Source organism: Salvelinus alpinus, chromosome 3 (assembly GCF_045679555.1).
Source record: "Salvelinus alpinus chromosome 3, SLU_Salpinus.1, whole genome shotgun sequence".
Lineage (NCBI taxonomy): Eukaryota > Metazoa > Chordata > Actinopteri > Salmoniformes > Salmonidae > Salvelinus > Salvelinus alpinus.
The window spans coordinates 4,332,919-4,359,893 of NC_092088.1; the positions used below are offsets into that span (position 1 = coordinate 4,332,919).

General features: G+C 47.3%; 1 protein-coding gene across 1 annotated transcript in view; it reads left to right on the plus strand.

Moving 5' to 3' along the window:
- Positions 1 to 26,747, plus strand: part of slx4ip (SLX4 interacting protein) — a 57,500-nt gene extending 30,753 nt beyond the window's left edge. The window contains exons 3-5 of the mRNA XM_071391081.1: positions 24,148 to 24,246; positions 26,368 to 26,494; positions 26,653 to 26,747. Coding sequence (XP_071247182.1) covers positions 24,148 to 24,246; positions 26,368 to 26,494; positions 26,653 to 26,747 — 321 coding nt within the window. The remainder of the gene's footprint in view (positions 1 to 24,147; positions 24,247 to 26,367; positions 26,495 to 26,652) is intronic.
- Positions 26,748 to 26,975: the final 228 nt, after the last annotated feature.

Here is a 26,975-nt window from a genome sequence, read left to right on the forward strand (position 1 = left end):
TGCTTTCCTTTATCTTGGCCAGGTCGCAGTTGTAAATGAGAACTTGTTCTCAACTTGCCTACCTGGTTAAATAAAGGTAAAATAAAAATAAATAAAAATGTGATGGATCATTGGGGATTATTCACTATTCCCTTATTTTGTTCAGTAAAATCATCTCATGTGAAGATTCAACTCATTTAAAGTTCAATTCGTAACTAAATTGTTTTTTAAATGTAGTTCTATTGGAAGGTTTTAATCATTTGCAGATTTGTCTCCATATGATATGGTAAATATATCCAAGGCAGCTAGGCTGCCTGCTGTCCCAACGCTCTAACCGCTAGGCTACCTGCCGCCCCAACGCTCTAACCGCTAGGCTAACTGCCGCCCCAACGCTCTAACCACTAGGCTACCTACCGCCCCAACGCTCTAACCACTAGGCTACCTGCCGCCCCAACGCTCTAACCGCTAGGCTACCTGCCGCCCCAACGCTCTAACCGCTAGGCTACCTGCCGCCCCAACGCTCTAACCGCTAGGCTACCTGCCGCCCCAACGCTCTAACCGCTAGGCTACCTGCCGCCCCAACGCTCTGACCGCTAGGCTACCTGCCGCCCCAACGCTCTAACCGCTAGGCTACCTGCGGCCCCAACGCTCTAACCGCTAGGCTACCTGCCTCCCCAACGCTCTAACCGCTAGGCTACCTGCCGCCCCAACGCTCTAACCGCTAGGCTACCTGCCGCCCCAACGCTCTAACCGCTAGGCTACCTGCCGCCCCAATGCTCTAACCGCTAGGCTACCTGCGGCCCCAACGCTCTAACCGCTAGGCTATCTGCCGCTCTAACCGCCAGGCTACCTGCCGCTCTAACCGCCAGGCTACCTGCCGCCCCAGCGCTCTAACCGCTAGGCTACCTGCCACCCCTAAATTCAAAACACTCATACGCATATTAAAGCTTATGAGCCCAAGGCCGGAAAAATAAATAAAAATATAGATGATGATTGTGCTTTATACAATACATAGCCTGCATATTACGCATGGCAGAAAAACATCAAAGAAAACTGATTGGGACATTTTGAATAGCATAGTAATATGCAATTTTTCATAATGAATTGGGTGACATTACCTTTAGCCATACAGAATATCTCACCACCGTGCGTTTCCATCTCCTCCTCGCTGTCCTTTATTCCTTTCTCGAGGTCGCCGAGGGGCTGTCAATAGTTTAATGAAATGTGACTCGTTTCAGGAACTAGGCCATTGTCGCGTGTCACTACTTCATTTCAATGTAAACAATTTCTTTTTGGAAAAAATATTTTTTTTTAAATATTTTTTTGTTAGAAATGCCTTCTGAAACGTGAACTTTCATGTGCATTTTAATATCAAACTTGGTAAATATTTTATTCTTCTTGAACTGCACTGTTGGTTAAGGGCTTGTAAGTAAGCATTTCACGGTAAAGTCTACACTTGTACACTTGGCAAATAAAGTTTGATTTGATTTAGGTAAACACATTTTTAATTGAACCAGACATTGTAGTCTTCTGATGACAGTGATGGGGAATACACGGCGATCAACAGTGTTGTCACAAAAGTTTACTGAGTTTTGAAATCAGTGGAATACCCGGTGGAGGCAGAGGATAATAGCTATGGAGATGGAAAAATTCTGCTGTTTTAATTGCAAATATGCGGAGGGAGTCTAAAAGAGAACACAGAAGGCTTGTTGTGTAAAACTGGATTACATCGTCAAACTAATGGCAACTATGGCATCCGTGACAGAGAGGGCGACTCGTTCGTCCATGTATACGGGTAAGAGTCTAACTAGCTACATTTTCAGATATACGTATCTAATTTTGTCAAGTCGTTTTCATTGCAAGTTAAAGCGTACTGTTAGCTAGCTAGCTGACGTTAGCTGGCTGGCTCGCTAGCTTACGTTATGTGTATGAGCTGTGTAGTACTATTAGTACCTCAGAAAACCATTTGCTTTGCTAGTTATAGCCTAATGTTAGCTACCTAGCTAACATTGAACCTAGCGGGTTAGCTTTAGCTACCTGCAGATTCATGCATGGTGGTTAGTTATGGCAATCAGTTTGTATTGCTAGTAGTATGGTTTGGGATTATTTCTGTGCTAAAAACAATTGAGGACTCGGAAACTGGGAACTCAGTTTAGTGCATTCAAGACAACAGGGAACTCGACAAAAAAACTAGCTCCAACTGGGAAAAATCGGTTTGAACGGTTATCCAACTCGGAATTCCAACTCGGGCCTCTTTCTAGAGCACCAACTTTCCGACATGAAGATCACTGACGTCATGATTTGACCTTGAATTTTGCCCAAGTTCCCAGTTGTCTTGAAAGAACCATTTAGGTTAATTGTTTACCTTGCTAGCTTCATGTCTTAACAAAAGACCCCGCTTCACCAGATGATTACGTGACCCATCCACTTAGCTAGAGGGGGGGTTATAGAATTTCCTTCACATGACCCATCAATGTATCTGGCTAAGAATCATCTAATATTTATAGGGACACTTGCCAGTTTTGATATTGCTACTATGCAAATATGCAAGTTACCATTTCACTGTACTGTTTACACCTTCTGTATCTTGTGCATGTGGCAAATAAACATAGATTTTATTTGATATAGTTTATTGAAGAACAACATGACCTGCACCAAAGTCAGATTAGGATTTAGGCCATGGATTAGATTTTTGCTACTGCATTCACCAGTTTTAGTCTGGAAATCTTTGGTTGTTTACTACACGACCTTACTCACTCTGTTTAGCACATGGCCTCACATGTGAAACCTTAAAGGGATGGGTGGGGCTAAGGCTTAAGAGGGTGTGAACGATGCTGAATGGGTGTAGACAAAGAAGAGCTCTCCAGTAGGTGTACCAAAACATTCAAAGACCATTTTCTCAAAAGTCGTGTTACAAGTTTATCAACTTTCAAAGCAGAATTACTTTCCCATTGTTCCTCAATTGCAGTGTATAATTTACAATTTTCTAGCACAGTCTCTACTTTTATCCAATGTAAAAAAAAAAAATGTTTTTTTTGCTACATAGGATCGACTGGCTCGATTCGGTTCTAAATATGTTTAGTTGCGAAAACCATGTTAGTATCAGATGTTCCCGAATTTGGTTTCACAAATGAAGCACTACATCAAATCAAATCAAATCAAATTTTATTAGTCACATACACATGGTTAGCAGATGTTAATGCGAGTGTAGCGAAATGCTTGTGCTTCTAGTTCCGACAATGCAGTAATAACCAACAAGTAATCTAACCTAACAATTCCACAACTACTACCTTACACACACACACAAGTGTAAAGGGATAAAGAATATGTGCATAAAGATATATGAATGAGTGGTGGTACAGAACGGCATGGCAGATGCAGTAGATGGTATAGAGTACGGTATATACATATGAGATGAGTACTGTAGGGTATGTAAACATAAAGTGGCATAGTTTAAAGTGGCTAGTGGTACATGTATTACATAAAGATGGCAAGATGCAGTAGATGATATAGAGTACAGTATATACATATGAGATGGGTCATGTAGGGTATGTAAACATTATATTAAGTGGCATTGTTTAAAGTGGCTAGTGGTACATTTTTACATAATTTCCATCAATTCCCATTTTTAAAGTGGCTGGAGTTGAGTCAGTATGTTGGCAGCGGCCGCTAAATGTTAGTGGTGGCTGTTTAACAGTCTGATGGCCTTGAGATAGAAGCTGTTTTTCAGTCTCTCGGTCCCTGCTTTGATGCACCTGTACTGACCTCGCCTTCTGGATGATAGCGGGGTGAACAGGCAGTGGCTTGGGTGGTTGTTGTCCTTGATGATCTTTATGGCCTTCCTGTGACATCGGGTGGTGTAGGTGTCCTGGAGGGCAGGTAGTTTGCCCCTGGTGATGCGTTCTGCAGACCTCACTACCCTCTGGAGAGCCTTACGGTTGTGGGCGGAGCAGTTGCCGTACCAGGCGGTGATACAGCCCGACAGGATGCTCTCGATTGTGCATCTGTAGAAGTTTGTGAGTGCTTTTGGTGACAAGCCGAATTTCTTCAGCCTCCTGAGGTTGAAGAGGCGCTGCTGCGCCTTCTTCACAACGCTGTCTGTGTGGGTGGACCAATTCAGTTTGTCCGTGATGTGTACACCGAGGAACTTAAAACTTTCCACCTTCTCCACTACTGACCCGTCGATGTGGATAGGGGGGTGCTCCCTCTGCTGTTTCCTGAAGTCCACAATCATCTCCTTTGTTTTGTTGACGTTGAGTGTGAGGTTATTTTCCTGACACCACACTCCGAGGGCCCTCACCTCCTCCCTGTAGGCCGTCTCGTCGTTGTTGGTAATCAAGCCTACCACTGTAGTGTCATCCGCAAACTTGATGATTGAGTTGGAGGCGTGCATGGCCACGCAGTCGTGGGTGAACAGGGAGTACAGGAGAGGGCTCAGAACGCACCCTTGTGGGGCCCCAGTGTTGAGGATCAGCGGGGTGGAGATGTTGTTACCTACCCTCACCACCTGGGGGCGGCCCGTCAGGAAGTCCAGGACCCAGTTGCACAGGGCGGGGTCGAGACCCAGGGTCTCGAGCTTGATGACGAGTTTGGAGGGTACTATGGTGTTAAATGCTGAGCTGTAATCGATGAACAGCATTCTCACATGGGTATTCCTCTTGTCCAGATGGGTTAGGGCAGTGTGCAGTGTGGTTGCGATTGCGTCGTCTGTGGACCTATTGGGTCGGTAAGCAAATTGGAGTGGGTCTAGGGTGTCCGGTAGGGTGGAGGTGATATGGTCCTTGACTAGTCTCTCAAAGCACTTCATGATGACGGAAGTGAGTGCTACGGGGCGGTAGTCGTTTAGCTCAGTTACCTTAGCTTTCTTGGGAACAGGAACAATGGTGGCCCTCTTGAAGCATGTGGGAACAGCAGACTGGGATAAGGATTGATTGAATATGTCCGTAAACACACCAGCCAGCTGGTCTGCGCATGCTCTGAGGACGCGGCTGGGAATGCCGTCTGGGCCTGCAGCCTTGCGAGGGTTAACACGTTTAAATGTTTTACTCACCTCGGCTGCAGTGAAGGAGAGCCCGCAGGTTTTGGTAGGGGGCCGTGTCAGTGGCACTGTATTGTCCTCAAAGCGGGCAAAAAAGTTGTTTAGCCTGTCTGGGAGCAAGACATCCTGGTCCGCGACGGGGCTGGTTTTCTTTTTGTAATCCGTGATTGACTGTAGACCCTGCCACATACCTCTTGTGTCTGAGCTGTTGAATTGCGACTCGATTTTGTCTCTGTACTGGGACTTAGCCTGTTTGATTGCCTTGCGGAGAGAATAGCTACACTGTTTGTATTCGGTCATGCTTCCGGTCACCTTGCCCTGGTTAAAAGCAGTGGTTCGCGCTTTCAGTTTCACGCGAATGCTGCCGTCAATCCACGGTTTCTGGTTTGGGAATGTTTTTATCGTTGCTGTGGGTACGACATCGTCAATGCACTTCCTAATGAACTCGCTCACCGAATCAGCATATTCGTCAATATTGTTGTTGGACGCGATGCGGAACATATTCCAATCCGCGTGATCGAAGCAGTCTTGAAGCGTGGATTCAGATTGGTCGGACCAGCGTTGAACAGACCTGAGCGCGGGAGCTTGTTGTTTGAGTTTCTGTTTGTAGGCTGGAATCAACAAAATGGAGTCGTGGTCAGCTTTTCCGAAAGGGGGGCGGGGGAGGGCCTTATATGCGTCGCGGAAATTAGTATAACAATGATCTAGGGTTTTTCCAGCCCTGGTAGCACAATCGATATGCTGATAGAATTTAGGGAGTTTTGTTTTTAGATTAGCCTTGTTAAAATCCCCAGCTACGATGAATGCAGCCTCAGGGTGTGTGGTTTCCAGTTTACAAAGAGTCAGATAAAGTTCGTTCAGGGCCATCGATGTGTCTGCTTGGGGGGGAATATATACGGCTGTGATTATGATTGAAGAGAATTCCCTTGGTAGATAATGCGGTCGACATTTGATTGTGAGGAGTTCTAGATCAGGTGAACAGAATGACTTGAGTTCCTGTGTGTTGTTATGATGATCACACCACTTCTCGTTAATCATAAGGCATACCCCCCCGCCCCTCTTCTTACCGGAAAGATGTTTGTTTCTGTCGGTGCGATGCATGAAGAAACCAGCTGGCTGCACCGACTCCGTTAGCGTCCCTTGAGTTAGCCATGTTTCCGTGAAGCAGAGCACGTTGCAATCCCTGATGTCTCTCTGGAATGCTACCCGTGCTCGGATTTCATCAACCTTATTGTCAAGAGACTGGACATTGGCGAGTAGTATGCTAGGGAGTGGAGCGCGATGTGCCCGTCTCCGAAGCCTGACCACGAGACCGCCTCGTTTGCCCCTTTTTCGGCGTCGCACAGGGTCGCCGGCTGGGATCAGATCCATTGTATTGGGTGGAAGGCAAAACACTGGATCCGTTTCGGGAAAGTCATATTCCTGGTAGGAACGATGATGAGTTGACGTTAATCGTATATTCAGTAGTTCCTCCCGACTGTATGTAATGAAACCTAAGATTACCTGGGGTACCGATGTAAGAAATAACACATAAAAAAACAAAAAACGGCATATTTTCCAAGGAACGCGAAGCGAGGCGGCCATCTCTTTTCGGCGCCGGAAGAAGTTTGGAGAGCCCATGGCATACAGAGAGAGTTTGGGTGAAATATCACCTGTCGCGCAGCATGTTCCGTAAACAGTGCTCGATGTGTGGAGTGAAATTACTGTTGTTTATTTCTCAGCTGCTTATATTAAGCACAGCTCCACTATAAAACCGGAGTAGCCCAATCTGCAGCCTTGTAAAAACGGACCGGCGGGAAAGCGCACGGCCTCCATTTGCTATTGAGTGCATACGGCTGATGTCTTTTCCCCCTCTTCCTGCCCATTCTGATAATGGGCAGGAAGTAGAAGCACAAGCATTTCGCTACTCTCGCAATAACATCTCCTAACTATGTGTATGTGACCAGTAACATTTGATTTGATTTGAAGATTAAAATGAAATGTAATATAAAATAATGGTACGGGACTTTTATAAGCATAAACAACGCGCAAAGATATACAAATGGTATCCACGAGTTCATCTGACTCTGGGACGGCAGGTAGCCTGGTGGTTAGAGGCAGGTGGCCTGGTGGTTAGAGGCAGGTGGCCTGGTGGTTAGAGGCACGTGGCCTGGTGGTTAGAGGCAGGTGGCCTGGTGGTTAGAGGCAGGTGGCCTAGTAACCGAAAGGTTGCAAGATTGAATCCCCGAGCTGACAAGGTAAAAATCTGTCGTTCTTCCCCTGAACAAGGCAGTTAACCCCACTGTTCCTAGGCTGTCATTGAAAATAAGAATTTGTTCTTAACTGATTTGCCTAGTTAAATAAAATAAAGGGCCTCATCTGACTCTGGGTCAGTAGATAAAAGGCCTCATCTGACTCTGGGTCAGTAGATAAAGGGCATCATCGCCAAAATCCCCAAATATCCCTTTGACTAGCTTCAATGGCGTGCCCCTGGGGGGGGGAACTGGAAAATTATGCTAGTTCAGGAGGAAACCCGATTCCTTGGCATCCTGATAGGATGCTTTCTTATGAACCGATTGCCGTGGGGACACGAGTGTACTACCGGTTGGGGTGATTGCGTCAACACTTAGAGGTAATACAGGACATCAGGAATAGCTAAGCCCTCGAGGGGTCTCAGGGTACTCCATAGGGAATAGGTAGCGCCGTCTTTTTACCAGAGTGCTATGGTCAAAAGTAGTCCACTACATTGTGTACAAAACATTAACACCTTCCTAATATTGACTTGCACCTCCCCCTTTTGCCATCCGGACAGCCTCAATTCGTTCGGGGCGTGGACTCTACAAGGTATTCGATGGCGTTCCACAGGGATGCTGGCCCACGTCGTGTCAGTTGTCCTTTGGGTGGTGGACCGTTCTTGATACGCACTGGAAACGGTTGAGTTTGAAAAACCCAGCAGCGTTGCAGTTCTTGACACAAACCGGTGCGCCTGGCACCTACCACCATACCCCGTTCAAAGGCACTTAAATATTTTGTCTTGTCCGTTCACCCTCTGAATGGCACACATACATAATCCATGTCTTAAATTCCTTCTTTAACCTGTCTCCTCCCGTTCATCTACACTGATTGTAACATCAATAAGGGATCATAGGTTTCAGCTGGATTCACCTGGTCAGTCTCAATGTTTAGTCCAGTGTATAGGGTGTTGTTTGGGAATCAGCTACCTGGCTCTCTGCCTGGTCCCTGGACCCAGCAAACACAACCTGGCTCTCTGCCTGGTCCCTGGACCCAGCAAACACAACCTGGCTCTCTGCCTGGTCTCTGGACCCAGCAAACACAACCTGGCTCTCTGCCTGGTCTCCGGCCCCAACAAACACAACCTGGCTCTCTGCCTGGTCTCCGGCCCCAACAAACACAACCTGGCTCTCTGCCTGGTCTCCGGCCCCAACAAACACAACCTGGCTCTCTGCCTGGTCTCCGGCCCCAACAAACACAACCTGGCTCTCTGCCTAGTCCCTGGACCCAGCAAACACAACCTGGCTCTCTGCCTGGTCTCCGGCCCCAACAAACACAACCTGGCTCTCTGCCTGGTCCCTGGACCCAGCAAACACAACCTGGCTCTCTGCCTGGTCCCTGGACCCAGCAAACACAACCTGGCTCTCTGCCTGGTCCCTGGACCCAGCAAACACAACCTGGCTCTCTGCCTGGTCTCCGGCCCCAACAAACACAACCTGGCTCTCTGCCTGGTCCCTGGACCCAGCAAACACAACCTGGCTCTCTGCCTGTTCTCCGGCCCCAACAAACACAACCTGGCTCTCTGCCTGGTCTCCGGCCCCAACAAACACAACCTGGCTCTCTGCCTGGTCTCCGGCCCCAACAAACACAACCTGGCTCTCTGCCTGGTCTCCGGCCCCAACAAACACAACCTGGCTCTCTGCCTGGTCTCCGGCCCCAACAAACACAACCTGGCTCTCTGCCTAGTCCCTGGACCCAGCAAACACAACCTGGCTCTCTGCCTGGTCTCCGGCCCCAACAAACACAACCTGGCTCTCTGCCTGGTCCCTGGACCCAGCAAACACAACCTGTCTCTCTGCCTAGTCCCTGGACCCAGCAAACACAACCTGGCTCTCTGCCTGGTCCCTGGACCCAGCAAACACAACCTGGCTCTCTGCCTGGTCTCCGGCCCCAACAAACACAACCTGGCTCTCTGCCTGGTCTCTGGTCTCCGGCCCCAACAAACACAACCTGGCTCTCTGCCTGGTCTCCGGCCCCAACAAACACAACCTGGCTCTCTGCCTGGTCTCCGGCCCCAACAAACACAACCTGGCTCTCTGCCTGGTCTCTGGTCTCCGGCCCCAACAAACACAACCTGGCTCTCTGCCTGGTCTCCGGCCCCAACAAACACAACCTGGCTCTCTGCCTGGTCTCCGGCCCCAACAAACACAACCTGGCTCTCTGCCTGGTCTCCGGACCCAACAAACACAACCTGGCTCTCTGCCTGGTCTCCGGCCCCAACAAACACAACCTTAATCAGACCACCATCTTTAAGGGGCTTCACCGTCACTGACTCGGGTCTATCGTCCATACGGACCATCTATTCACACACAGACCCTATTGATCCCTCAGGCATCAGCCTTCTGTCAGTCCTCTGATCTAGGGCTGTACCGTGTGGCTGGCCAGCCGTCACTACTAATTCTACACCATGTACATTGATGTCCTAGTCCTTCTGTCAGTCCTCTGATCTAGGTCTGTACCGTGTGGCTGGCCAGCCGTCACTACTAATTCTACACCATGTACATTGATGTCCTAGTCCTTCTGTCAGTCCTCTGATCTAGGGCTGTACCGTGTGGCTGGCCAGCCGTCACTACTAATTCTACACCATGTACATTGATTTCCTAGTCCTTCTGTCAGTCCTCTGATCTAGGTCTGTACCGTGTGGCTGGCCAGCCGTCACTACTAATTCTACACCACGTACATTGATGTCCTAGTCTTTCTGTCAGTCAGGACGTATTGTTGTTTTGTTGGCTACCATGCCCTACCTGCTTCAATTCAAATGTCCACCAGCTGAACATCAGTCTATCACTGGGAACGTTCCTATCCCTCAGCCTTAATGGTGGAAACATTGTTTTCACATCTCTGAAGGCAGAGAGAGAGAGACTGATCCCAAGGAGCAGCAGTAGAACTGGTCTGGTCCAGGAAGTCACCGTGGCAGTCACACACACACACACACACACACGTGCACGTGTGATTGACAGGCCCCTGCCTTCTTTAGCCTGGCGTTCCCACGCTGCATTGGGGGTAATTGTCGGAAGCAGTGAGTTGAAACCACCGGTCCATCCATGGATCACTGCCGGATAAAGACCGCAGGGGAGGGAGAGGGAGAGAGGGGGAGAGAGAGGGAGAGAGAGGGAGAGAGGGGGAGGGGGGGAGAATAACAAATAGAAATGTCTAATTATTGGCTTAATTTAATCACAAACTTCAAAGTTACCAAATTCTTAACAGAGATATTTAATTAGCACAACTCGTCAAACAAACAAAGACGTTACCAATGTACGAACTCTGTGACCATAGCCCGACCATAGAGACAAGAGACCATGGAAAAACACGGACAGTCAGGAGGAGACCTTGTAATCATTGTGGTACAGCACTTCCTACTCCACTGTTCAACAAATATGTTTCAATCAGTTCTATTTATCTTATAAAATTTAAAGAACAAATTGCAGTAGCATTTTCTGTTCAGGCTTAAGGCAGTAGCTTGTTCATAAAGCATGTTCTGTTCAGGCTTAAGGCTTTTGCAGCGTCTATTTTGTCATATTTCTGAAAGGTCCCATGGGTTTCTGAGAAATGTGGGCTGTGTTTGTTTTGAGCTGTTCGGTCAATTACAACTCAGCGTTTTTAACGTTTTGTGTCTTATCAGTTTTGAATCTCACCTAATTGTAATGGTGGTTATTTTTAGAGCAGGGCACTCCAACCCTGTTCCTGGAGAGAAACCCTCCTGTAGGTTTTAACTCCAACCCTGTTCCTGGAGAGAGATACCCTCCTGTAGGTTTTAACTCCAACCCTGTTCCTGGAGAGAGATACCCTCCTGGAGGTTTTCACTTCAACCCTGTTCCTGGAGAGATACCCTCCTGTAGGTTTTTACTCCAACCCTGTTCCTGGAGAGAAACCCTCCTGTAGGTTTTAACTCCAACCCTGTTCCTGGAGAGCTACCCTCCTGTAGGTTTTAACTCCAACCCTGTTCCTGGAGAGCTACCCTCCATGGAGGTTTTAACTCCAACCCTGTTCCTGGAGAGCTACCCTCCTGGAGGTTTTAACTCCAACCCTGTTCCTGGAGAGCTACCCTCCTGTAGGTTTTAACTCCAACCCTGTTCCTGGAGAGCTACCCTCCTGTAGGTTTTAACTCCAACCCTGTTCCTGGAGAGCTACCCTCCTGTAGGTTTTAACTCCAACCCTGTTCCTGGAGAGCTACCCTCATGGAGGTTTTAACTCCAACCCTGTTCCTGGAGAGCTACCCTCCTGTAGGTTTTAACTCCAACCCTGTTCCCGGAGAGAGACCCTCCTGTAGGTTTTAACTCCAACCCTGTTCCTGGAGAGCTACCCTCCTGTAGGTTTTAACTCCAACCCTGTTCCTGGAGAGATACCCTCCTGTAGGTTTAAACTCCAACCCTGTTCCTGGAGAGAGACCCTCCTGTAGGTTTTAACTCTAACCCTGTTCCTGGAGAGAGACCCTCCTGTAGGTTTTAACTCCAACCCTGTTCCTGGAGAGAGACCCTCCTGTAGGTTTTAACTCCAACCCTGTTTCTGGAGAGAGACCCTCCTGTAGGTTTTAACTCCAACCCTGTTCCTGGAGAGATACCCTCCTGTAGGTTTTAACTCCAACCCTGTTCCTGGAGAGATACCCTCCTGTAGGTTTTAACTCCAACCCTGTTCCTGGAGAGAAACCCCCCTGTAGGTTTTAACTCCAACCCTGTTCCTGGAGAGATACCCTCCTGTAGGTTTTAACTCCAACCCTGTTCCTGGAGAGATACCCTCCTGTAGGTTTTCACTTCAACCCCAGTTTTAACGTACCTGATTCATCTTAAAAATCAGGTGTGCTAGATTAGGGTTGGAGTTAAAACCTCCATGAGGGTAGCTCTCCAGAAACAGGGTTGGAGTTAAAACCTCCATGAGGGTAGCTCTCCAGAAACAGGGTTGGATAGCCCTGTTTGACAGCATATGAGGAATTTAGGTCAGTAATCACTCACTTTCAACTGACTATAGATGTCAAAAATCACCGTATTTTGAAGTTCCCATGACATATGAGTTCTGCGGTGTTTACCAAAGGGACATATCGGTCAGACAGTTTAGCTTTCTTTTCAACCACATGGGGGCAGTCTTCCCACTCGCTGCTCTCTGAGGAGAACAAGTCACAGCAGTTCCTCTCTCTCACATTCCTGTTTACTCCGTCAATTACAATGCTTTCATGTGAAAAATAAAACATTTGCCAGAGTAATTTACTCAACTGTCCCTTTACTAATATGATCTTTTAATCCCACTTGACTGGATATTTCTTCCCAACCCAACAACAGTACTTGTCTTCAAAGTCTGGTAATGAATATCTCATTGTAGGAGAGGTTTTGCCGAGAGGAATTTGTTTGGGTGATTCAAACTTGTTTCCAAGCTGGGAGGGGTTGCATTCTAACATATAAAAGGAGAGAGGCAGAGAGAGAGTGGAACAGAGGAGGAAAAAGGGGAGAGACAGGAGGGGGAGAGCAAGAGGGGAACAGAGAGAGGAGAGTCAGTGGGAGACACAGATTGGAACAGAGGTGAGGCAGTGGGAGGGAGAGCGGAACAGCGAGAGGAGAGGCAGTGGGAGGGAGAGCGGAACAGCGAGAGGAGAGGCAGTGGGAGGGAGAGCGGAACAGCGAGAGGAGAGGCAGTGGGAGGGAGAGCGGAACAGCGAGAGGAGAGGCAGTGGGAGGGAGAGCGGAACAGCGAGAGGAGAGGCAGTGGGAGGGAGAGCGGAACAGCGAGAGGAGAGGCAGTGGGAGGGAGAGCGGAACAGCGAGAGGAGAGGCAGTGGGAGGGAGAGCGGAACAGCGAGAGGAGAGGCAGTGGGAGGGAGAGCGGAACAGCGAGAGGAGAGGCAGTGGGAGGGAGAGCGGAACAGCGAGAGGAGAGGCAGTGGGAGGGAGAGCGGAACAGCGAGAGGAGAGGCAGTGGGAGGGAGAGCGGAACAGCGAGAGGAGAGGCAGTGGGAGGGAGAGCGGAACAGCGAGAGGAGAGGCAGTGGGAGGGAGAGCGGAACAGCGAGAGGAGAGGCAGTGGGAGGGAGAGCGGAACAGCGAGAGGAGAGGCAGTGGGAGGGAGAGCGGAACAGCGAGAGGAGAGGCAGTGGGAGGGAGAGCGGAACAGCGAGAGGAGAGGCAGTGGGAGGGAGAGCGGAACAGCGAGAGGAGAGGCAGTGGGAGGGAGAGCGGAACAGCGAGAGGAGAGGCAGTGGGAGGGAGAGCGGAACAGCGAGAGGAGAGGCAGTGGGAGGGAGAGCGGAACAGCGAGAGGAGAGGCAGTGGGAGGGAGAGCGGAACAGCGAGAGGAGAGGCAGTGGGAGGGAGAGCGGAACAGCGAGAGGAGAGGCAGTGGGAGGGAGAGCGGAACAGCGAGAGGAGAGGCAGTGGGAGGGAGAGCGGAACAGCGAGAGGGAGAGGCAGTGGGAGGGGAGAGCGGAACAGCGAGAGGAGAGGCAGTGGGAGGGAGAGCGGAACAGCGAGAGGGGAGGCAGTGGGAGGGAGAGCGGAACAGCGAGAGGGGAGGCAGTGGGAGGGAGAGCGGAACAGCGAGAGGGGAGGCAGTGGGAGGGAGAGCGGAACAGCGAGAGAGACACTGCCTCTTACAGGGATGGCTAGAGAGGTGGCTAGAGACATGGGTCGAGTTTCTAGAGAGGTGGGTCGAGTTTCTACAGAGATGGCTAGAGAGATGGTCTAGTTTCTACTGTGGTTTCTAGAGAGATGGTCTAGTTTCTAGAGAGATGGTCTAGTTTCTACTGAGGTTTCTAGAAAGATGGTCTGGTTTCTAGAAAGATGGTCTAGTTTCTAGAAAGATGGTCTGGTTTCTAGAGAGATGGTCTAGTTTCTAGAGAGATGGTCTAGTTTCTAGAGAGATGGTCTAGTTTCTAGAGAGATGGTCTAGAGAGATGGGTCTAGTTTCTAGAGAGATGGCTAGAGAGATGGGTCTGGTTTCTAAAGAGATGGCTAGAGAGATGGGTCTAGTTTCTAGAGAGATGGCTAGAGAGATGGGTCTGGTTTCTACAGAGATGGCTAGAGAGATGGGTCTGGTTTCTAAAGAGATGGCTAGAGAGATGGGTCTGGTTTCTACAGAGATGGCTAGAGAGATGGGTCTGGTTTCTACAGAGATGGCTAGAGAGATGGGTCTGGTTTCTAAAGAGATGGCTAGAGAGATTGGTCTGGTTTCTAAAGAGATGGCTAGAGAGATTGGTCTGGTTTCTAAAGAGATGGCTAGAGAGATTGGTCTGGTTTCTAAAGAGATGGCTAGAGAGATTGGTCTGGTTTCTAAAGAGATGGCTAGAGAGATTGGTCTGGTTTCTAAAGAGATGGCTAGAGAGATTGGTCTGGTTTCTAAAGAGATGGCTAGAGAGATGGGTCGAGTTTCTAGAGAGATGGCTAGAGAGATGGGTCTGGTTTCTAAAGAGATGGCTAGAGAGATGGGTCTGGTTTCTAAAGAGATGGCTAGAGAGATGGGTCTGGTTTCTACAGAGATGGCTAGAGAGATGGGTCTGGTTTCTACAGAGATGGCTAGAGAGATGGGTCTAGTTTCTAGAGAGATGGGTCTAGTTTCTAGAGAGATGGGTCTAGTTTCTAGAGAGATGGGTCTAGTTTCTAGAGAGATGGCCTAGAGAGATGGGTCTAGTTTCTAGAGAGATGGCGAGATAGATGGGTCTGGTTTCTACAGAGATGGCTAGAGAGATGGGTCTGGTTTCTAAAGAGATGGCTAGAGAGATTGGTCTGGTTTCTAAAGAGATGGCTAGAGAGATGGGTCTGGTTTCTAAAGAGATGGCTAGAGAGATGGGTCGAGTTTCTAGAGAGATGGGTCGAGTTTCTAGAGAGATGGTCTAGTTTCTACAGAGATGGCTAGAGAGATGGGTCTAGTTTCTAGAGAGATGGGTCTAGTTTCTAGAGAGATGGGTCTAGTTTCTAGAGAGATGGGTCTAGTTTCTAGAGAGATGGCCTAGAGAGATGGGTCTAGTTTCTAGAGAGATGGCGAGATAGATTGGTCTGGTTTCTACAGAGATGGCTAGAGAGATGGGTCTGGTTTCTAAAGAGATGGCTAGAGAGATTGGTCTGGTTTCTAAAGAGATGGGTCTAGTTTCTAGAGAGATGGGTCTAGTTTCTAGAGAGATGGGTCTAGTTTCTAGAGAGATGGCCTAGAGAGATGGGTCTAGTTTCTAGAGAGATGGCGAGATAGATGGGTCTGGTTTCTACAGAGATGGCTAGAGAGATGGGTCTGGTTTCTAAAGAGATGGCTAGAGAGATTGGTCTGGTTTCTAAAGAGATGGCTAGAGAGATGGGTCTGGTTTCTACAGAGATGGCTAGAGAGATGGGTCGAGTTTCTAGAGAGATGGGTCGAGTTTCTAGAGAGATGGTCTAATTTCTACAGAGATGGCTAGAGAGATGGGTCTAGTTTCTAGAGAGATGGGTCTAGTTTCCAGAGAGATGGGTCTAGTTTCTAGAGAGATGGGTCTAGTTTCTAGAGAGATGGGTCTAGTTTCTAGAGAGATGGCCTAGAGAGATGGGTCTGGTTTCTAGAGAGATGGCTAGAGAGATGGGTCTGGTTTCTAGAGAGATGGCTAGAGAGATGGGTCTGGTTTCTAGAGAGATGGCTAGAGAGATGGGTCGAGCTTCTAGAGAGATGGGTCGAGCTTCTAGAGAGATGGGTCGAGTTTCTAGAGAGATGGGTCGAGTTTCTAGGGAGATGACTAGAGAGATGGGTCTAGTTTCTAGAGAGATGGGTCTAGTTTCTAAAGAGATGGCTAGAGAGATGGGTCTAGTTTCTAAAGAGATGGCTAGAGAGATGGGTCTGGTTTATAAAGAGATGGCTAGAGAGATGGCTAGAGAGATGGGTCTGGTTTCTAGAGAGATGGCTAGAGAGATGGGTCTGGTTTCTAGAGAGATGGCTAGAGAGATGGGTCGAGCTTCTAGAGAGATGGGTCGAGCTTCTAGAGAGATGGGTCGAGTTTCTAGAGAGATGGGTCGAGTTTCTAGGGAGATGACTAGAGAGATGGGTCTAGTTTCTAGAGAGATGGGTCTAGTTTCTAAAGAGATGGCTAGAGAGATGGGTCTAGTTTCTAAAGAGATGGCTAGAGAGATGGGTCTGGTTTATAAAGAGATGGCTAGAGAGATGGCTTTAGAGATGGGTCTGGTTTATAAAGAGATGGCTAGAGAGATGGCTTTAGAGATGGGTCTGGTTTATAAAGAGATGGCTAGAGAGATGGCTTTAGAGATGGGTCTAGTTTTTATAAAGAGATGGCTATAGAGATGGGTTATAGAGATGTTGAGAATATCTGGGTTTTCTCTCTTCACAATGCAGAAAGTCTAAATTGAATCAGTGGACACCACAAATGTTTTATTACAACACGCCTGTTATAATTGTTTTCTCTACTAAAGTGGAGGTTTATTATTATTTTTATTGCCAAAGGTACTGCATAGGTGTAAACATAATTTATTTTGCAAGCGATAGCACTTGTATAGCCTAAGAAAGTAGCAGAAATGTACAGAAAGTAGTTTTGAAAGCATTTTATTGAAGGGAAACAAGAACAGTCTTGACATTTTTTGGCAACATAGTGATATATTATTATACTGTACAATGAGGAATTCAACTACAAAATACTAGTCTTCTCCCATTTTTTTTTAACCATTGCCCCCCTCCCACAAGGTGTATAAACAACAACAATAAATACGAATACAATTTGATAATAGATACAAAACAAAAAGAACATAAAGAACATAAGAAGAACATAAATCAAGCAACTCTAATTAGCACATGTAGGACAGTATGCAAGTGTGTGTGCATGGACTTTGTAGATGGATGATGGCTGGCTTCCTGTCCTCACGATCACTGATCTCAGCCGTTTTGTGCAGTGTGCTCAGGAGGACCACATTCTTGTTCCTCTTTGGGAGGTAAGAAACTAGAGTGGTGGGGGTGGAGGCAAACTTTGATGAGAAGGCCTCTCTCCCCCTTGTTGTGAGGAGTGCAGGGGGGAGCTCAGGCTTGATCTTTCTGACTGTCAACCATGGTGATCTTCCTCTTCAGGAGCTGCTCTCTGAGTTCAATCAGTAGCACACAAGCTACATTTCTCATTGTGTGTGTGTCTATGTGGTTTTTGTGGTGTGTAAATGATTTTATAACTGCCGGGTCAGAAATAACCTTAAGACAATCTTTGTACCCTGGTGGTGAACAGCCTCCATGGAAATATGAACAAAGGTGATGTTTCACTGTTTCTAATGGTGGGGTCACTCAGGAAAAGTCATCACATTTCAAGTTGAAAAAATATAATTTAGGAGGTTTTCTCTGCTGTTAAACATAGTGGCGGGTCATTTTTGACCCCTAAGACAACACAAGGGTTAAGGAAGGAGGGCTGACGTTAGGGCCCTGGGGCTGACGTTAGGGCCCTGGGGCTGACGTTAGGGAAGGAGGGCTGACGTTAGGGCCCTGGGGCTGACGTTAGGGCCCTGGGGCTGACGTTAGGGCCCTGGGGCTGACGTTAGGGCCCTGGGGCTGACGTTAAGGAAGGAGGGCTGACGTTAAGGAAGGAGGGCTGACGTTAAGGAAGGAGGGCTGACGTTAAGGAAGGAGGGCTGACGTTAAGGAAGGAGGGCTGACGTTAAGGAAGGAGGGCTGACGTTAAGGAAGGAGGGCTGACGTTAGGGCTCTGGGGCGATGTTAAGGAAGGAGGGCTGACGTTAAGGAAGGAGGGCTGACGTTAAGGAAGGAGGGCTGACGTTAGGGCTCCTGGGCGATGTTAAGGAAGGAGGGCTGACGTTAAGGAAGGAGGGCTGACGTTAAGGAAGGAGGGCTGACGTTAAGGAAGGAGGGCTGACGTTAAGGAAGGAGGGCTGACGTTAAGGAAGGAGGGCTGACGTTAGGGCTCTGGGGCGATGTTAAGGAAGGAGGGCTGACGTTAAGGAAGGAGGGCTGACGTTAAGGAAGGAGGGCTGACGTTAGGGCTCCTGGGCGATGTTAAGGAAGGAGGGCTGACGTTAGGGCTCTGGGGCGATGTTAAGGAAGGAGGGCTGACGTTAAGGAAGGAGGGCTGACGTTAAGGAAGGAGGGCTGACGTTAAGGAAGGAGGGCTGACGTTAAGGAAGGAGGGCTGACGTTAAGGAAGGAGGGCTGACGTTAAGGAAGGAGGGCTGACGTTAGGGCTCTGGGGCGATGTTAAGGAAGGAGGGCTGACGTTAAGGAAGGAGAGCTGACGTTAAGGAAGGAGGGCTGACGTTAGGGCTCCTGGGCGATGTTAAGGAAGGAGGGCTGACGTTAGGGCTCCTGGGCGATGTTAAGGAAGGAGGGCTGACGTTAGGGCTCTGGGGCGATGTTAAGGAAGGAGGGTTAGTGGTGGTTGCAGCAAATTACATTTCCTTAAAGGGAGAGGGGGTGGGGGGGGTGTCGTAATGGTTTGTCTCTCTGTCCACCACCCACACTGTCTGTGTGTCTCTCTCTGTGTGTGCCTCTCAGCAACCTGTTGCTATGTGTTACAGTGTGGGAGCCTCTCAACAACCTGTTGCTATGTGTTACAGTGTGGGAGCCTCTCAGCAACCTGTTGCTATGTGTTACAGTGTGGGAGCCTCTCAACAACCTGTTGTGTGTTACAGTGTGGGAGCCTCTCAGCAACCTGTTGCTGTGTGTTACAGTGTGGGAGCCTCTCAACAACCTGTTGCTATGTGTTACAGTGTGGGAGCCTCTCAACAACATGTTGCTATGTGTTACAGTGTGGGAGCCTCTCAGCAACCTGTTGCTATGTGTTACAGTGTGGGAGCCTCTCAGCAACCTGTTGCTATGTGTTACAGTGTGGGAGCCTCTCAGCAACCTGTTGTGTGTTACAGTGTGGGAGCCTCTCAGCAACCTGTTGCTATGTGTTACAGTGTGGGAGCCTCTCAGCAACCTGTTGCTATGTGTTACAGTGTGGGAGCCTCTCAACAACCTGTTGCTATGTGTTACAGTGTGGGAGCCTCTCAACAACCTGTTGCTATGTGTTACAGTGTGGGAGCCTCTCAACAACCTGTTGCTATGTGTTACAGTGTGGGAGCCTCTCAACAACATGTTGCTATGTGTTACAGTGTGGGAGCCTCTCAACAACCTGTTGCTATGTGTTACAGTGTGGGAGCCTCTCAACAACCTGTTGCTATGTGTTACAGTGTGGGAGCCTCTCAACAACCTGTTGCTATGTGTTACAGTGTGGGAGCCTCTCAGAAACCTATTGCTATGTGTTACAGTGTGGGAGCCTCTCAGCAACATGTTGTGTGTTACAGTGTGGGAGCCTCTCAACATGTTGTGTGTTACAGTGTGGGAGCCTCTCAACATGTTGTGTGTTACAGTGTGGGAGCCTCTCAACATGTTGTGTGTGACAGTGTGGGAGCCTCTCAACATGTTGTGTGTTAGTGTGGGAGCCTCTCAACATGTTGTGTGTTACAGTGTGGGAGCCTCTCAGCAACCTGTTGTGTGTGTGTTACAGTGTGGGAGCCTCTCAGCAACATGTTGCTATGTGTTACAGTGTGGGAGCCTCTCAACATGTTGTGTGTTACATTGTGGGAGCCTCTCAACATGTTGTGTGTTACAGTGTGGGAGCCTCTCAGCAACATGTTGCTATCTGTTACAGTGTGGGAGCCTCTCAACATGTTATGTGTTACAGTGTGGGAGCCTCTCAACATGTTGTGTGTGTGTTAGTGTGGGAGCCTCTCAACATGTTACAGTGTGGGAGCCTCTCAGCAACATGTTGCTATGTGTTACAGTGTGGGAGCCTCTCAGCAACATGTTGCTATGTGTTACAGTGTGGGAGCCTCTCAACATGTTATGTGTTACAGTGTGGGAGCCTCTCAACATGTTGTGTGTGTGTTACAGTGTGGGAGCCTCTCAACATGTTATGTGTTACAGTGTGGGAGCCTCTCAGCAACCTGTTGCTATGTGTTACAGTGTGGGAGCCTCTCAGCAACCTGTTGTGTGTGTGTTACAGTGTGGGAGCCTCTCAACAACCTGTTGCTATGTGTTACAGTGTGGGAGCCTCTCAACAACCTGTTGCTATGTGTTACAGTGTGGGAGCCTCTCAGCAACCTGTTGCTATGTGTTAGTGTGGGAGCTTCTCAGCAACCTGTTGCTATGTGTTAGTGTGGGAGCCTCTCAGCAACCTGTTGCTATGTGTTACAGTGTGGGAGCATCTCAGCAACCTGTTGCTATGTGTTACAGTGTGGGAGCCTCTCAACAACCTGTTGCTATGTGTTACAGTGTGGGAGCCTCTCAACAACCTGTTGCTATGTGTTACAGTGTGGGAGCCTCTCAGAAACCTATTGCTATGTGTTACAGTGTGGGAGCCTCTCAACAACCTGTTGCTATGTGTTACAGTGTGGGAGCCTCTCAGCAACCTGTTGCTATGTGTTACAGTGTGGGAGCCTCTCAACAACCTGTTGCTATGTGTTACAGTGTGGGAGCCTCTCAGCAACCTGTTGCTATGTGTTAGTGTGGGAGCTTCTCAGCAACCTGTTGCTATGTGTTACAGTGTGGGAGCCTCTCAACAACCTGTTGCTATGTGTTACAGTGTGGGAGCCTCTCAGAAACCTATTGCTATGTGTTACAGTGTGGGAGCCTCTCAACAACCTGTTGCTATGTGTTACAGTGTGGGAGCCTCTCAACAACCTGTTGCTATGTGTTACAGTGTGGGAGCCTCTCAGCAACATGTTGTGTGTTACAGTGTGGGAGCCTCTCAACATGTTGTGTGTTACAGTGTGGGAGCCTCTCAACATGTTATGTGTTACAGTGTGGGAGCCTCTCAGCAACATGTTGTCTGTGTGTGTGTGTGTGTGTGTGTTAGTATGGGTGCCTCTCAACATGTCGTGTGTGTGTTACAGTGTGGGAGCCTCTCAACATGTTATGTGTTACAGTGTGGGAGCCTCTCAACAACCTGTTGCTATGTGTTACAGTGTGGGAGCCTCTCAACAACCTGTTGCTATGTGTTACAGTGTGGGAGCCTCTCAGCAACCTGTTGCTATGTGTTAGTGTGGGAGCTTCTCAGCAACCTGTTGCTATGTGTTACAGTGTGGGAGCCTCTCAGCAACCTGTTGTGTGTGTGTTACAGTGTGGGAGCCTCTCAACAACCTGTTGCTATGTGTTACAGTGTGGGAGCCTCTCAACAACCTGTTGCTATGTGTTACAGTGTGGGAGCCTCTCAGCAACCTGTTGCTATGTGTTAGTGTGGGAGCTTCTCAGCAACCTTTTGCTATGTGTTAGTGTGGGAGCCTCTCAGCAACCTGTTGCTATGTGTTACAGTGTGGGAGCATCTCAGCAACCTGTTGCTATGTGTTACAGTGTGGGAGCCTCTCAACAACCTGTTGCTATGTGTTACAGTGTGGGAGCCTCTCAACAACCTGTTGCTATGTGTTACAGTGTGGGAGCCTCTCAGAAACCTATTGCTATGTGTTACAGTGTGGGAGCCTCTCAACAACCTGTTGCTATGTGTTACAGTGTGGGAGCCTCTCAGCAACCTGTTGCTATGTGTTACAGTGTGGGAGCCTCTCAACAACCTGTTGCTATGTGTTACAGTGTGGGAGCCTCTCAGCAACCTGTTGCTATGTGTTAGTGTGGGAGCTTCTCAGCAACCTGTTGCTATGTGTTACAGTGTGGGAGCCTCTCAACAACCTGTTGCTATGTGTTACAGTGTGGGAGCCTCTCAGAAACCTATTGCTATGTGTTACAGTGTGGGAGCCTCTCAACAACCTGTTGCTATGTGTTACAGTGTGGGAGCCTCTCAACAACCTGTTGCTATGTGTTACAGTGTGGGAGCCTCTCAGCAACATGTTGTGTGTTACAGTGTGGGAGCCTCTCAACATGTTGTGTGTTACAGTGTGGGAGCCTCTCAACATGTTATGTGTTACAGTGTGGGAGCCTCTCAGCAACATGTTGTGTGTGTGTGTGTGTGTGTGTTAGTATGGGTGCCTCTCAACATGTTGTGTGTGTGTTACAGTGTGGGAGCCTCTCAACATGTTATGTGTTACAGTGTGGGAGCCTCTCAACAACCTGTTGCTATGTGTTACAGTGTGGGAGCCTCTCAACAACCTGTTGCTATGTGTTACAGTGTGGGAGCCTCTCAGCAACCTGTTGCTATGTGTTAGTGTGGGAGCTTCTCAGCAACCTGTTGCTATGTGTTAGTGTGGGAGCCTCTCAGCAACCTGTTGCTATGTGTTACAGTGTGGGAGCATCTCAGCAACCTGTTGCTATGTGTTACAGTGTGGGAGCCTCTCAACAACCTGTTGCTATGTGTTACAGTGTGGGAGCCTCTCAGCAACCTGTTGCTATGTGTTACAGTGTGGGAGCCTCTCAGCAACCTGTTGCTATGTGTTACAGTGTGGGAGCCTCTCAGCAACCTGTTGCTATGTGTTAGTGTGGGAGCCTCTCAGCAACCTGTTGCTATGTGTTACAGTGTGGGAGCTTCTCAGCAACCTGTTGCTATGTGTTACAGTGTGGGAGCCTCTCAGCAACCTGTTGCTATGTGTTACAGTGTGGGAGCCTCTCAGCAACCTGTTGCTATGTGTTACAGTGTGGGAGCCTCTCAACAACCTGTTGCTATGTGTTACAGTGTGGGAGCCTCTCAACAACCTGTTGCTATGTGTTACAGTGTGGGAGCTTCTCAGCAACCTGTTGCTATGTGTTACAGTGTGGGAGCCTCTCAGCAACCTGTTGCTATGTGTTACAGTGTGGGAGCCTCTCAGCAACCTGTTTCTATGTGTTAGTGTGGGAGCCTCTCAACAACCTGTTGCTATGTGTTACAGTGTGGGAGCCTCTCAGAAACCTGTTGCTATGTGTTACAGTGTGGGAGCCTCTCGGCAACCTGTTGCTATGTGTTACAGTGTGGGAGCCTCTCAGCAACCTTTTGCTATGTGTTACAGTGTGGGAGCCTCTCAGCAACCTGTTGCTATGTGTTACAGTGTGGGAGCCTCTCAACAACCTGTTGCTATGTGTTACAGTGTGGGAGCCTCTCAGCAACCTGTTGCTATGTGTTACAGTGTGGGAGCCTCTCAGCAACCTGTTGCTATGTGTTACAGTGTGGGAGCCTCTCAGCAACCTGTTGCTATGTGTTACAGTGTGGGAGCCTCTCAGCAACCTGTTGCTATGTGTTACAGTGTGGGAGCCTCTCAGCAACCTGTTGCTATGTGTTAGTGTGGGAGCCTCTCAACAACCTGTTGCTATGTGTTAGTGTGGGAGCCTCTCAACAACCTGTTGCTATGTGTTACAGTGTGGGAGCCTCTCAACAACCTGTTGCTATGTGTTACAGTGTGGGAGCCTCTCAGCAACCTGTTGCTATGTGTTACAGTGTGGGAGCCTCTCAGCAACCTGTTGCTATGTGTTACAGTGTGGGAGCCTCTCAGCAACCTTTTGCTATGTGTTAGTGTGGGAGCCTCTCAACAACCTGTTGCTATGTGTTACAGTGTGGGAGCCTCTCAGCAACCTGTTGCTATGTGTTACAGTGTGGGAGCCTCTCAACAACATGTTGCTATGTGTTACAGTGTGGGAGCCTCTCAACAACATGTTGCTATGTGTTACAGTGTGGGAGCCTCTCATCAACATGTTGCTATGTGTTACAGTGTGGGAGCCTCTCAGCAACATGTTGCTATGTGTTACAGTGTGGGAGCCTCTCAGCAACATGTTGCTATGTGTTACAGTGTGGGAGCCTCTCAGCAACCTGTTGCTATGTGTTACAGTGTGGGAGCCTCTCAGCAACATGTTGCTATGTGTTACAGTGTGGGAGCCTCTCAACAACCTGTTGCTATGTGTTACAGTGTGGGAGCCTCTCAGCAACCTGTTGCTATGTGTTACAGTGTGGGAGCCTCTCAGCAACCTGTTGCTATGTGTTACAGTGTGGGAGCCTCTCAACAACCTGTTGCTATGTGTTACAGTGTGGGAGCTATGCTGTGCTGTTGGATCTACAGATCATTGGGCCTCTGGGCCGCGGAGCAGCACAGGAAACCAGCTGGGTCACTATGGAGCACATTGAGGTATGGGAAACAAGGTGTGTGTGTGGTTGTGTGTGTGTGTGTGTGTATTGATCTTGGGGGAGGTGAGGGTTGGAAGGAGGAAACTTTCACAACAACCTTTCATTTATTAGAAAAAAATAAGAAGGGTACAAAAATAACAGGTATCAGAATAAAAATGTCATCGACGTCAACAATAACAAAAAGTTAATTAATATAGATGTGTATTAATATAGATGTGTATTAATATAGATGTGTATTAATATAGATACCATCACCACCTCACTGAGATGTGTATTAATATAGATGTGTATTAATATAGATGTGTATTAATATAGATGTGTATTAATATAGATACCATCACCACCTCACTGAGATGTGTATTAATATAGATGTGTATTAATATAGATACCATCACCATCTCACTGAGATGTGTATTAATATAGATGTGTATTAATATAGATGTGTACTAATATAGATACCATCACCACCTCACTGAGATGTGTATTAATATAGATGTGTATTAATATAGATACCATCACCATCTCACTGAGATGTGTATTAATATAGATGTGTATTAATATAGATACCATCACCACCTCACTGAGATGTGTATTGATATAGATGTGTATTAATATATATGTGTATTAATATAGATGTGTATTAATATAGATACCATCACCATCTCACTGAGATGTGTATTAATATAGATGTGTATTAATATAGATGGGTATTAATATAGATACCATCACCATCTCACTGAGATGTGTATTAATATAGATGTGTATTAATATAGATGGGTATTAATATAGATGGGTATTAATATAGATACCATCACCACCTCACTGAGATGTGTATTAATATAGATGTGTATTAATATAGATGGGTATTAATATAGATGGGTATTAATATAGATGGGTATTAATATAGATGGGTATTAATATAGATACCATCACCATCTCACTGAGATGTGTATTGATATAGATGTGTATTAATATAGATGTGTATTAATATAGATACCATCACCACCTCACTGAGATGTGTATTAATATAGATGTGTATTAATATAGATACCATCACCACCTCACTGAGATGTGTATTAATATAGATGTGTATTAATATAGATACCATCACCACCTCACTGAGATGTGTATTAATATAGATGTGTATTAATATAGATGTGTATTAATATAGATGTGTATTAATATAGATACCATCACCATCTCACTGAGATGTGTATTGATATAGATGTGTATTAATATAGATGTGTATTAATATAGATACCATCACCACCTCACTGAGATGTGTATTAATATAGATGTGTATTAATATAGATGTTAATATAGATACCATCACCACCATCTCACTGAGATGTGTATTAATATAGATGTGTATTAATATAGATGTGTATTAATATAGATACCATCACCACCTCACTGAGATGTGTATTGATATAGATGTGTATTAATATAGATGTGTATTGATATAGATGGGTATTAATATAGATACCATCACCACCATCTCACTGAGATGTGTATTGATATAGATGTGTATTAATATAGATACCATCACCACCATCTCACTGAGATGTGTATTGATATAGATGTGTATTGATATAGATGTGTATTAATATAGATGCGTATTAATATAGATGTGTATTAATATAGATACCATCACCATCTCACTGAGATGTGTATTGATATAGATGTGTATTGATATAGATGTGTATTGATATAGATGTGTATTGATATAGATGTGTATTAATATAGATGTGTATTAATATAGATGTGTATTAATATAGATACCATCACCACCTCACTGAGATGTGTATTAATATAGATGTGTATTAATATAGATACCATCACCATCTCACTGAGATGTGTATTGATATAGATGTGTATTAATATAGATGTGTATTAATATAGATACCATCACCACCTCACTGAGATGTGTATTAATATAGGTGTGTATTAATATAGATGTGTATTAATATAGATAGATGCCACCCTACCCCACCCCACATCTCTCTTAATATCTCCTCCCTGTCTTTGCTCATGAGACTGCTGTGGACCTGCTGTGATTGTACCTCTACCATAATGTCTCCTTCTCCCTCCCTGTACCATCTTGACCTCTATTCCTGTCCAGGAGGTCACTAGTCTGGTGAGAGATACTGTGGACCGGAGGGTGAGGCTCTACATAGACTGCCTTCACAAGAGAGGACAGCCCAAACACAAGAGAGAGCTGCCACGTGCCAACCCCCTCTGTGTGAAAGGTAGGATTCTAATCTGTAACCTCTGACCCCCCCCCCCCCCCCCCCCAACCCTTCACAAGAGAGGACAGCCCAAACACAAGAGAGAGCTGCTTCATGTGAAAACCCTCTGTGTGAAAGGTAGTCCTTTAACCTGTAACCCCTTTAAAAGTAAATGTCAGCTTTGGACGCCATAGTGCACCCAACTGGACTGGAGGTGTGGAACCTTAGTTGGTCCGTTAAGCCAGAACCGTTCCAGCTGCTGCCCGGTCTGTAGAAGACCTATACTGACGCTCTCCTTCAAAAGTGTATTTATTTTTGTTTCGCGCCGCAAGAGTACAGTGATGCTATCTAAGAGCTGTAACTTTCAAGGTCTGAGCAGCTGTTACACGTCATAATACGTGACCACTTAACAATCAGTAACCTATCACAATCACCATCATAAAACCACATAACAATCAGTAACCTATCACAATCACCATCATAAAACCACATAACAATCAGT